At 36.6% G+C, this 13,027-nt stretch overlaps 1 protein-coding gene across 5 annotated transcripts in view; it reads right to left on the reverse strand.

The window, feature by feature from the left end:
* CNTN5 (contactin 5) overlaps positions 1–13,027 on the reverse strand; it is a 1,006,880-nt gene that overhangs the window by 125,694 nt on the left and 868,159 nt on the right. For all 5 annotated transcript variants that reach the window (XM_072968929.1, XM_072968925.1, XM_072968928.1 and 2 more), the window contains 2 exons: positions 4,874–5,001; positions 2,017–2,192 (listed from right to left, as the gene is read on the reverse strand). In XM_072968929.1, the coding sequence (XP_072825030.1) occupies positions 2,017–2,192; positions 4,874–5,001 (304 nt within the window). The remainder of the gene's footprint in view (positions 1–2,016; positions 2,193–4,873; positions 5,002–13,027) is intronic.

Genomic DNA, 13,027 nt, shown 5'->3' on the forward strand with positions numbered 1-13,027 from the left:
GTGGTGATGTCTAAGAGACAAAAACAAGTGTCCATAAACTTTTTACTGGGGCCATTCATTTCTTTACTGGTATTTTAAAATAAAGAGGGGGTCTGCTACTTTGAAGAAAAACCAAAGTTTACCTTTGACATATTTTTACTTTATATATCTGATCACTTAAAATAAATGTTTACAGATTAGACTAGGAAAATCTCTCTCTATATATTAATGCCTCTGAGTCTGTTGGTTAAGAATGATTTCACAATATTTTCTGATTCTTCTGAGTGTATGCCTTGAATAATTATGAAAACAGGATTCTTTTATTATGAAAAAGAAGGAGTAGGGGAGGACACATGACCTCAATTTGAAATAGTCTCTCATGCCAATATTTTATTGGTCTCTAATAGTATATTTATAACAATTTTTATTGAGGCATAGTCAATTTACAATGTTGTGTTCATTTCTGGTGTACAGCAAGAAGATATATTTTTGAGGGTTTTTTTTTCTGTTTTCAAATGTAATAGTTTTGCATCATATTTTTCTGGTTTTGTTTTATGACATTCATAGAGTAAAATTTGTTCACAATCTTGAAGGAATGATCAATTCCAGGTAAAGAAAAAAGGAAAATCACAAATTAGAAGCAAATGAATTTAACGAAATGTGCTCTAAATATTTTGTGTATAAAATAATCATTAATAATTAAAACTAATTTACATAATGAGATTGGAACAATGCAAATGCAGTTGGTAATTGTTTCTTATTTATATAGTCTTTCTCATTAATTGCAAAGTAAATCAGGATGAAAGGAATAATTTAAAAGAAAATGTTTAATTTTGGTTACATTGGCAAGTACAACAAAGAGTTCATCTTTAATCTTCTACTAATATAAATTTATCAAATTCTAGAGTGAAAAGGGTTCTTGGAAATTATCTGGTCCAACTCCTTTACTTTACTTCTCTGTGAGAGCAGTGTCCAGGCAAGTTAAGTGACTGGCTTTTTGTCATGCAGCTGATTAAGGACTGAGCTGGGGCTTGATCCGGAAAACTCCTGACTCTGGGTCTGGGACGTTTTCCATTGTATCATACTACTTTTAAAATAAAATTCAATCCAAGCTGAGTTTTATATGTTTCAGTTCACTATAGCTGTGGTTTTCCAGTGCTTCTCAAAGTGTTTAGTGAAGAATACAGTGATATTAACACGGATGTGGCAGCATTTTAAGTTGGATTTGTAGGCATAAATTGTATTTGGAGCCATCTCTTTAACCAATATAGAAGGGATGTTCCAGCCAAAATCTCTTTGTCACCCTAGTTCCACCCATCTTTCTCTCCCTCTGTCATTAAGTTACTCTTTTATGTCTTAAACAAATCAGTGAGGGGGAAATGTCTTTCTTTTCTTCCCCCTGCTTCTCTATTAAATTAAGACACTGCGATCGTCCTATAGGATTTGGTTCAAAAGATTTCTTACTACATTTAGTTGACTGCCATATAGATCTATAACATAAAAGAAGATACTGCAAGGAAGATTTAGCAGTGAGAAATGAGCATGTCTGTGAATGTTTATCTAAGGTTCATGTGCATTTCTGACTTTGGATTGCATGTTTAAACTTTATGACCTGTGAGAGGTTATAAAGAATCTCCAAAAATTCCTATTTCCTCAGGAGTACAACAGACAGACTTACTTCATTTATTTATTGTATCATAATTATTAAGAATGCTTCAAGTAACACTAATCAATTTATGCAGCCACATAGCTTTTGAGAACTAAGGTGTAAATAGTGACAGTCTTAATCAAGTAAATAAAAGTGACAAAAAAAATTAGATTTGCATGATGAAGTATTCCTGATTTCTTACTAGGGGTTTTAAAATAAGTATTACGTTCAGTTTGATATAGTATAAAATAATGAAAGAAAGTTATTGCTTGAATCAAATTGATTTTTCTGATTTTTTCCTTAGCATTTCACAGATAAGAAAGTTTTTACATTTGAGTTTTCATTACTAAAATTATTTTTACTCAAAAAGTAAAATTGTATTAACTTACGGCCCTGATGCTTTCAAAGTGTCCACCTTCCTTCTCGAAATCAATAGGTTGTCCTTTCAGTGTCCAGTAGAAAGTGACATCCAAACTAGCATCGTGAATTGCTTTGCAATTAAGGACGATGCTTTCTCCCACTGTTAACTCTGTCCTTTTAGGAGTAAGCTCTATTCTTGTAGGTTCTGTAGAAATAAAAACACATTAATTAACATAACACGCAGTATTTCCCTGCATTCTGTACTTCATTTTTTTTTACATTTTTTATTGATTCATAATCATTTTACAGTGTTGTGTCAAATTCCAGTGTTCAGCACAATTTTTCAGTCATTCATGGACATATACACACTCATTGTCACATTTTTTTCTCTGTGATTTATCATAACATTTTGTGTCTATTTCCCTGTGCTATACAGTGTAATCTTGTTTATCTATTCTACAATTTTGAAATCCCAGTCTATCCCTTCCCACCCTCTACCCCCCCCCGCATTCTGTACTTTAAATCATAGAGAAAAACTTAAACAGGAATGTATGTAACATAGTTGCTCCAGATACGTATCTTTCAGTAAACTCTTATTAATTGAAATATTAGCTTTTTGTATGGTAGGGCATTTTATTCTGCATTTGTAGGGGACTGATGATTGAAAAGTCCCTGTTTCTATTAAGAAGTCAGTTTGGATAAACGAGAGGAACAACTATATAACTAGAAAGTCAGATATTTTGTGCGGCGTTCTGAATTCCGGCTTTATCAGAGAAGACAGATGATCACCGCGCACTGCGGTTTAAACTTTGTGAGAACTGGAATGGTCTGACTAACTAAATATTCCATTTAACTCGTGATTATCAGAAAACATTTTTGCCATTATTTTTTTTTTTAAGTCTGTGCGTCCAGCCTCTGGCATTCTGGAGGAGGAATATTAGAAGAAAGAAGCCGTAGCCTCCTTGCCCACCTTCAAGGATCATCGAGTGTAAATGAAAGGATTTTTGCAACAAAAAAGGCTTCGCATCTAAGGAGTAATTCAAGTGAGTTCACTTCTTTAAAGGTTATAGGAAGCATCTCCTCTCAAAATACTATCTTGACAGAGATAAAAATACATTACTACTACTGTATCAGTTTGTATTTGCTTTACAATTTAGGAAACCTTCTTATAAATGGCAGAGCAGAAGAGGCATCTCTGGCTGATTCTGAAATACCACTTTTGATAGATTGTGGATGTTTTAAATGAGATCCAAAGAAAGGCAAAATGTTTAGTAGAAATGTTTTTATGAGGAAAAAAAATAAAATGTTTCTGTTAACCACTTAATGATTCAGTTACATTTAAAAAACAATAGATCATTTTTACTGGGCTGAGAGCACCTTTAAAACAATCACGGCCAATACCAACTGCACACCTAAGGGGTATTTAAGCTAATGATCAAAAAACTGCAATGTGTTATTTTTAAAATAAAGCAAGGAGGTGATGGAAACAGGGTTTTGATTTTGTCCTTTTTCCTAATTAGATTCCTGATTGTAGATACTTCAAGAAGACTGACACAAATGATTAAAAATTAGCCTAATGTACCTAATCCAGCTCTATTGTCAGCAATAGTGTGGTCTGATGAAGCACCATTGTTAGCCACTGATAAGATCCTTTAATATGCAGCATCCTTCTGAGAAGTCTTTGAGAGGGAAGAGCAGTATCAGGAAGGAGTGCCAGTGTAAATATTAACATTCTGGGAGTCAGATATTTCGTGCGGCATTCTGAATTCTGGCTTTATCAGAGAAGACAAATGATCACAGCACACTGCAGTTTAAACTTTTTGAGAAATGGAATGCTCTGACTAACTATTTCATTTAACTCGTGATTATCAGAAAACATTTTGCCATTATTTTTTTTAAGTCTGTGCATCCAGCATTGCCTGATTATGAAAAAGATTGTTAAACACACATAAGGAATGAGACCCAGGCTGGAAGGCTGAATTGGATTCCCGTGATGTATGCTTTAAGTGAAGACGTTTTTAAAATCATGTTCCTTCCTTCAGTGGATGTTTGCCTCTTTTCTAAAATATCAGAGCACTGGCTATTTTAGTTATAGTTCTATATCTAAAAAAAAAAGAGAAAAGATAACATTTCTCTATTTTGTGGCCAAAGCATGATTCATTATATACTACATGCACGCATGGAAAAATTAATCAATGGTACACTTCAGTTGTGAAAAATATTCATTTGTCAGTTGAAGAGACTGCCTGAGATATGAGAGTTTCTTAATACTAAACAACGACACGTAGTCTCAAAAGAAGGTTCCAGACTTGGAATTGAGTTCACTTTAGAACTAGAAAGTAACCGGAACATTTAAGCAGCAATAATTATAATACTAAAAGGGACAGTATATAAAAAATTCCACCGATGTAGACGTCAAAGGGCAGCTCTGGTATCAGCTCATCTGATGTTTATTCCAACGTTACACGTTCATGTCCTCTTTCTGCTACTCCTTTTGCCCCAAATCCCCCGTTGAAGTGGTAGCAAAGTAATACTGCTGATTGGTGCTAAAATTAATCTTGGTAGAGGAAAATATTTTATACTGTTGGCATGCTTTAAAATTTTAAGACAGAGATGAAAACTTAAGAAAGCTTTCTTTATCCTCTTACATAGTTTGTTCACAGCAGAATATTCAAATTTCTACCAACAAGGTGTTCCTTTCTTCATGGTCCCCAAAATAATGGAAAGGGACCATTTGACTGTGTAGTTCTATGTTGACGATGTAATTTATCAACAGGAGCATGCACACACGTACGTGCAAACACACATAAGTACACATTGTATATGTCCACTTTCTGATAAGGCCATGAAACTATGCTTATGAAACACTTAGTCACATGTTCTTACCTTTCACAGATACTGAAGCTATGATCTCAGCGGAACCAAAGACATTTTCCCCTCGGCAAACGTACTTTCCCTCATCTGTTTTAGAAGCATTTAGGATCCGCAGACTCCCGTCTGGAAGGATAGCTAGTCTGAAAATTATTAAAAAGGTTTTTTTTTTCCTGTTCTATTGCGAATCAGCTAAGTGGTAAGAAACTCTGATGAAATCAGAAACCAATTCCAAGGTAATAATAAATAAGATAAAAGATCACTGTGAAAACATGCAGTAATAGTAGAAATATTTTGCCCTTCAAGAAATTCTGCAATAAACCCATTTAATGTCTTCTTATATTTAAAAGGGTCAGGGAGTTACAGGTTATTTTTCTTTTGACACTTTTATGACAGTTAATTTCAAAACTTGTGGAAAAAAAGGTGACCCTGAATTTGGTTATTAAAACTTATACTAAAAATCACCGAGCGATATTTTAATATTAAGCTTGGATATTTCACCTCAAACCAAGAGTGACCTCAGAAATCACATATAAAAAGAAACAGCATAAAAACACAGAGGAGGACAAGTCCAGAACATGAAATTAATTGTATACAGCCTGGAGATGATTTATGGCGGTTTCTCTGCAGCGCAGCCTGTGCAGCAAGGGCGTGAAAATGTCACCTGACACCTGAAACCCGGGCTGCTCGCAGTGCTCTTTTTAAGCATTGAAACGTGATATCTGAATTTGCATTTGGTTTCTTTCGAGACCTTTCTTAAAAGTGGACCTTGAGTCTTATAAGAAGGTGAACAATTAAAGCACAATTAAAATTTTTTAGAAGTTTAGTGAAAATGAGCTTGACATTCAGGATTACCATATTCTCCTGTGTATTCATTGCTCCAGAAATGTATGGATTTCAAATTTAATTAGAAGTTTTGTCCTTTTCTCCCTCTTTTGCTCCTGAAATATAACCCATTATTTCACCAGTGCGTTAACCTACTGAAGCAATGTGAGACATGATAGAAATAGTTGTTATGGTTTTATTTGATATGACACGAGAATTTAGACTGACTTCTTTTAGGAAGGAGGATTGCACAGTCTGTGCTGCTTTTGGTGGAAAACCAGTGACCCCACTGAACTTAAAATCCTAGAGCTGAATCCTCCTATTCCTGAAAAGGATAGTTTATCTGTGGCAACATGATTGTATTAAACAATTTAAGGTACAAGAGTAGTAAAAAGAAAAGAAAAGAAAAGAAAAAGACGAATGTAAATACAAAACAGAAACAGATTCATAGACATAGAATACAAACTTGTGGTTGCCAGGGGGAGGGAGGTGGGAAGGGACAGACTAGGAATTCGAAATTTGTAGATACTGACAGGTATATATAGAACAGATAAACAAGATTTTACTGTATAGCACAGGGAAATATATACAAGACCTTGTGGTAGCTCATGGTGAAAAAGAATGTGACAATGAGTATATGTATGTTCATGTATGACTGAAAAAGTGTGCTCTACACTGGAAATTGACACAACATTGTAAACTGACTATAACTCAATAAAATAAAATAAAATAAAAAGACTAGTGACTAAATCTGTTTGTCAACATCCTTTATGTTATTTAAAAATGTGTATTCATGTTGTCAGTCAGCCCAGAACTGATGATTTTTGACGGCACTGACCTTCTAACAATTGGATTAGATCCTAGGCTACTGCGTATTGCTTATGAAGTTATACTTACACATTGTCATCAATAAAGAGACCAGTTTAAAACATCACACTGTTCTCAATACGGATCAAACTTGACTTACAATGTGTGAGAAGGGAGACAAAGTTAGAAGCAAGCCAAACTAGAAATAGAGAATTTGACTGTAATTTATCTGTAGGAGGGACACTAATGAGACATTTGGAAAACACAGTGTTCTCTATAAAGTCGTATAGACCATCCAAGATGGTCAAAAAAATTCTGTTCATTATTTAGATAGTGTTCAGTTTCTATAAGAATAGAACATAATGTATTTATTCCATTTCAATCCTGAAGATACACATGACAAAAAAGATATATTTGAAATATGTATATATGTGTGTGTGTGTGTGTATATATATATTCTCTTGTGAGAATGACAAACTTGGTTGAACTCTAGCTAAATTACTACAATTTGTGCAGACTGTTACTATCTTAAAAATGTCTGGAGTTTACTGATTGGTGTAGATTCTAATCTAGCAGGTGAGAAGTTTGGCTTAAAAATTCACTTCCTTTAAAGAAATGAACGTATCTTAGATACTGGGAGTACTTCAGCTCTTGATTTAAGATAAGTCCTTTCTCACTGACAAGAGGCAATATATTACATTCTCCTTTTAAAGACAGTTTATGAACATTCCTGTACTTTAGGCCACCAATCCACTTGGAGGGTGAAGAATTTTGAATCCTATGATGCTTTTCATCTGTCAAGTGGCAGTGTCATTTAACCAACAGCCTGTCTCCTGATTCAAACTGCAAATCCTTATCAGATACACTCTTTTTTTCTAACTCAGGAAAGGAAAAACAGAATACACAATAAATGTGATTTACATTCTAATGTCTGGCTATTGCAAACATAATTACTTAGATAACTGAATACTGAATTAATATTTCTTTGTAATTTCCAGCCTCTTTGTCTGTCTTCTCTCCTATGCTATTACTATGTTTCTTCTACATTTGGAGTCTTCAGATCTGGATATTAATTCTGCTGAGACATCCTTGAACTTGGAGTAGGATGGAAAGGGAGAGGTAAGGTGGAAGTCTGTTGTGGGTAGGGAGAAATTTTACAAATGCAAACCAGAATTCTAGCATTCAGTATCAGGGCATGCTTACTATATTCTGGGCTCTAAACTTTTCCTTGAGTTTCTGCCTAGACCAGGAGCAATGCTTTGGTTCTCATCTTGCACTTAATCACTGGATCTCTGCCTTGCTAACCTGTCCAGTACCACAATCTACCATTGTGCTTATGCCTCTCTTGCAGGAATTTCTTGCTAACTGTTGGTGCCTCTCCTGATCTCCAAATTTCAGGACCATTTTCTGGATGCTCCATTTCTGTGTGTGGCTTGCCTGTCAGACACCACAAAACCTAGGTTAGATCCTTCTAAGTGGACAACTAATCTGGGAGTACTACCCATTTACCTGCTGCCATATTGTTTAGAGCCCATGCTCTGACTTTCAGACTGGATTTCTTTCTACTGTCATATCATAGTGGATATCATGTCATGGAATAATTAATTGTTAATTAAAACCATATGCTTTAAAGTCAGAGAGGGTTGAGTTCAAATCACTGCCTTGACTAGCACGTGTGTGATCCTGACGTTACTTAACCTCTTTCCTTATATGGAAAACTATCATAATTATATCTAACTAGCTTTTCAAAAGTATTAACTTGATGATATTTGCAAATTATTGCACTTTTGTGGTGTGTGTAGACATAATTGAAAATTTACTCAAAACTTTACGTAAAATTTATGACAAATTTTAGAGAAGAAAAAGTAGAGAGTGCCAGGGAAAGTTCTTACTGTGAAAATCTTAACTATTTAGGGTGTTTGAGGGGTCTATTCTGAGGAAAGCGTTGAGCTGAGAGCTGAGGGATGAGAGTGAGTCAACTGGGCGAAGTGTGGGAAAGCAGAGGGAATAGCATTTGCGAAGACCTTGAGATGGGAAAGACCACAAAACCGTGAAGAACCAAATGGCCAAGTGTGATGGCAGATGAAAAGGGGGAGTGGGGAGTGGCTCAAGGTGAGGCTGGAGAGGTAGACAGCAAGATCACGCAGGACCTCGTATACTATGGAAAGTATCTGATCTTTATTTGAGGGCTATGAGAAACTTCCACTTTTCATGGCTTTTGATTCTTTAGTTTTGACTTAGTCATGGATAAAATATTTAGTCCAATAGTAAAAAATTAATTCTAGCATATTACCAGCCCTCTTGGATATATTCAGGCAAATTGAGGTTTTCTTATCAGATACCATAAAATTCAATAGCTCATTCAAAGATGCCATATTTCTTCTTTTAGCTTTCTTATTTTCTTCTCCTGGTCCTACTTCTGTTTATTTGCAGTATATGAAATCTCCAATATTTGGCTATTTTTATACTACAAATACGACAGTTTAACTTGGTTTGGACTAATGGTTATGTAAGACTTTCGTGCATCTGTACTCTTGCAAGTATCACAGAAGAGGAAGATTTTGCTCATGGCAAGAGTGAAGGTGCACATCTGTTCCATATAAGTCTCCTCTGCTCTCTCTGGTTGCTTTTTCACTCATCTGGCCCAATATCTGAGGTTTATGATCCTGTGTTAGCACATTGGTAGTTGGCTCTCTCAAGTACCAAGAGCAACTGACATCTTTCGGATGCCATCCATTCAGAGTCAGCTGGAGTGCTCTTCAATACGTTAACCTTCATTCTGGGATCCAGGCTGAAGTGGTTTCCCAGTTACCAAGATAGAAAAAAAAAAAAAAGAATATGACAAACTACACCGTGGCTTTTACAGTTACTGTGTGGAAGCGGCACACAGCACTTCTACTCTGACATTTCATTGGCCAAAGAAAGGTGCATGGTCTCAAGTGACCTCAAAACAGCAAGAAAGCACAATCATACCACGTGCCTAGAATTAAAACCAGAAATGTCTGGTCAGTAGGACTGATGATTATTGTACTTCTTGTGTCATGCCAGACATGACAGAAGATGTAAAAGAAATTTTAGGAGACAATCTCTGTCCATAAAGTTCTAGCAATTTAATTGTTCACACAAGGACTGCAGAGCAACAAAATTATATACCAGGCTACAATTATTGGGCAGTTCAGAAAAGAAGATCAATAAAACTTGAAAGAATTCAGCAACAAGTGGACAAGATTTGCTATGGATCTTAAAAAAAATGGATTGCTAGAAGAAAGCTTTTTAGAAAAAAATGGAACAAAATGAGTGAAGGACAAATCAGAAGTGAGGATGGTATGTTTATAAAACAGAGAAGAGATCTAACAGATCAAAACAGTGATTTCGCCTTTAGGAAAAGTAGCTAATGACATCTGGAGAAGCATGATGGCACCTGTGCTGCTGGCAGCCAGTCATCAACAGCAGAAAGAAGCGGAACTTCCCTCCTCGCGGTGAAAGATGGACAGGGCGAGAGAGTGTCGCTGCATCACACTGACCCGGGGCTGTGGGACCACGGGAGCTGACACAGATATTGGTACCCTTTGCTTTTGACTCTACTTACTTTTTCTGAACAGGACATACTTCCTTTGAAATGAGAACCGTATAGATTTTTTACATCAAATCTAGGGTTGAGGATGTAGCTACGAATCAGATCAGGGGAGAGAACCCAGGTTTGAAAGAGAGCATCTCTGCAGAGGCTTTCCTGGCCCCAGAGCTAAGAAGCTAGTTAGAGGTCATCTGGGTTGAGTGTGTAGGTCATCACCTTCATGCTACAGGACCGCTTGCATATTCCCCCAAACAGTCTGGCTATTCAGGATTTAATGCTGAAGGAACTTAAAACTCTACCTTTACCTTGTTTCCCCGATTTGACAAATGAAATAACCATCCTCTTAATAGGAAAAACAATTATACATGCAATTATAATTAAAGGAGATTGTGCGAATGGAGACACGCTTTTCTGGAGAAAGTGTTATCTAAGCTGAGACCTGAAGAGGCAGGAATTAGGCTGCTGAATGGCTGGAAGCAAGGGAGACAGTGAAGTGTCTCAGATACATCAGCAACTTACTGAGTAGCTTCTGTATTCTAGGCACCGCAGAATGTATCTGGGATACAGTGATGAATACGTCCCAGTTCCTACCCTTAGGAATTGTAAGTAATGGAGGAAACATCAGACAAATAAGCAAGAAATTCACATTCTGTGTGTCACATTCAGGGAAGGAATAAGCTCAGGAAACTACTTGGAGAGTCTGGAGGGGCAGCTCACCAACCTGGGGGATGTGAGGGTTGAATCTTAGTAAGTCTTCTCGTGGTTTGGGAGAAGGATAGGTAAAATGATTTACTGATAAGCCTGTTGATTTTTTTTTTCTGATTTCTTTTTTGAACTCCAGTCTTTCACTCCTTTCATTCAAATTGCACATTGCCTCTGGATTTAACTTCCTAAATTACAGCTCACTCTTTTGTCTGAAATTTTCATGGCTGCCTATAGCCTACAGAGAAACATAGTTCCTCCTTAGTAGAACAGCTGAAAGTCTGCACCAAATCGTCACGACTTCCATCAGCCCTGATCTCCCACCTTGTGCTCTTCAGGTCTCCAAACCATAATGCATTTTCAATATGTGTTTAATTTCATTTGTGAATTATATATGCATCACACACAGAGAGGGTGCTACACTAATAATACTAAGATCACTGTAAACAGATAATAATTAGAAATCATAATTATAAGTAAAACAAACATGTTATCCCATTGTCTCCTTTTCCTCCTGCCATCCCCTGGGGGATCTCTTGCACATCTCTGAATTGTTCAAACCTCTGCCTGGAGACTTTGCGCTAGTTGTATAAGACCATACACCCTTCAGTGGTTAGACTCCCACCTATTTATCACTGCTGAAAGATGCCATCTACCCGAACCCCTCCTTAATCCTCTTTAGTGAGGATTACTCCTGCCTTCAGTGTCTGCTTCCTCAGAAGCAAAATAGCAGTTGTCACATTTTCCCTTAGTACACGAGAGCTTGTCTGTTTCATCCATCGAGCGCTGCAGCTTCAGCATTTTCAAGGGCCCTACATAAAGACTTGAGACCTGAAACAAATTATTGGTTCAAACAACCTAAAACAACTCCGGTGTTGAAAATAATACAGTGGAATATTGTAACAATTAGTCAGCCGCAACTTATCTCTCCCACTGATACATGAGAAAGAGTTAGCATCCTAACGATATAATAAAATTGTACTATTATAGTAACACTTTCAATGATACAGTCCTAAAAATATTTCAAAATATTCTATAACAAAATGCACACTTTATGTGAGATGTAGGGACATTTATTATTTCTGATAAAATCTGGGATACAAACTTTATAAGAGAGCCTCGGACCTATAAAGGTCTTAAAATGGGTTCTGCTAATGACAAACATTGACTGATCACTTTTTAATACGTCAGGCATAATGCTAACCTTCCACACCTTATTTCACAGAAGGCTTCTAACCGTTATGTGAGTTGAGTATTGCTGGTTTCATTTACGAATGAAAAAACTATGCTTCCTCATCGTCTATTGCTTTAATCAAGGCTATTCAGCAAGTGGCAGTGCCTTGATTTCAGCCAGTCTCTTTTGTATACTTGTTTGCTGGTCAGTATCTTGCTGACTCATAACCTCTTTTACTTAGTCTCTTTATAAACTCTATAATAGTTCATAAACTCCAACTCAATAAACGGGAACAGAAATAAACTGGATATACTTTAACTGATTTACCTGATAGATGGGAGAAATTGATGTCCAGAGCACTGAAAATCACTGTGCAAAAAAGTAAAATGGCATATAGTTTGTTTTGATGATATTTATCATGCCCCTACTGTTTGCCAGACCCTATAAAAAGCTCTTTTAATGCATTTTAATTCTTACAAAGACCCCAGGATATATTTTTACACTCATTTGATCAAGGAAAAGGAAGAAAATGAGGCACAGAGGACGAAGTAACTATCAAGATGTCACAGTAGCCCTGCTGGATTCCAAAATTTATACTGCACTTGCAGCTGCTATACATTGACCCGAAGTAAACATCAGAAGAAAGTTTTGCATAAGATCATACGCTTAATAGAAGCTTTGGCCTACAATAGAAACTGACAGAAGCAAAGACTCAAGGGTAACAAGAGAAGACACATGTTTCCTACAGATGATGAAAAAAGAGAAATTCACACTCCTGGACTTGATCAGTAAGATGTTTAAAAAGCTCAGGGCAGTACGCACTCAGGAGGGCCGTGCTGTCCCCATGCTCTTCCCTTTAGATGCAGTTTAGCTGGAAGGAATAAGTGAGCGGACCCAGAAAGACGTGTATGGCAGCCTTTGCAGAGCGAGAGAGAAAGCTTAAGTGCAGACGTTACTGTAATTAACGGGCCTCATTCCTGGCTCTGAGCGTCACTGCAGGCAGCCTGAAGAAACCTTCTGTGCTGAGCCACCAAGTGATTTCAGAACATCCAGGCCCTGAAGAAAGGGTGAGGCGGAGGCAGCCTCT

This window comes from Vicugna pacos, chromosome 10 (genome assembly GCF_048564905.1).
Source record: "Vicugna pacos chromosome 10, VicPac4, whole genome shotgun sequence".
NCBI classification, from domain to species: domain Eukaryota; kingdom Metazoa; phylum Chordata; class Mammalia; order Artiodactyla; family Camelidae; genus Vicugna; species Vicugna pacos.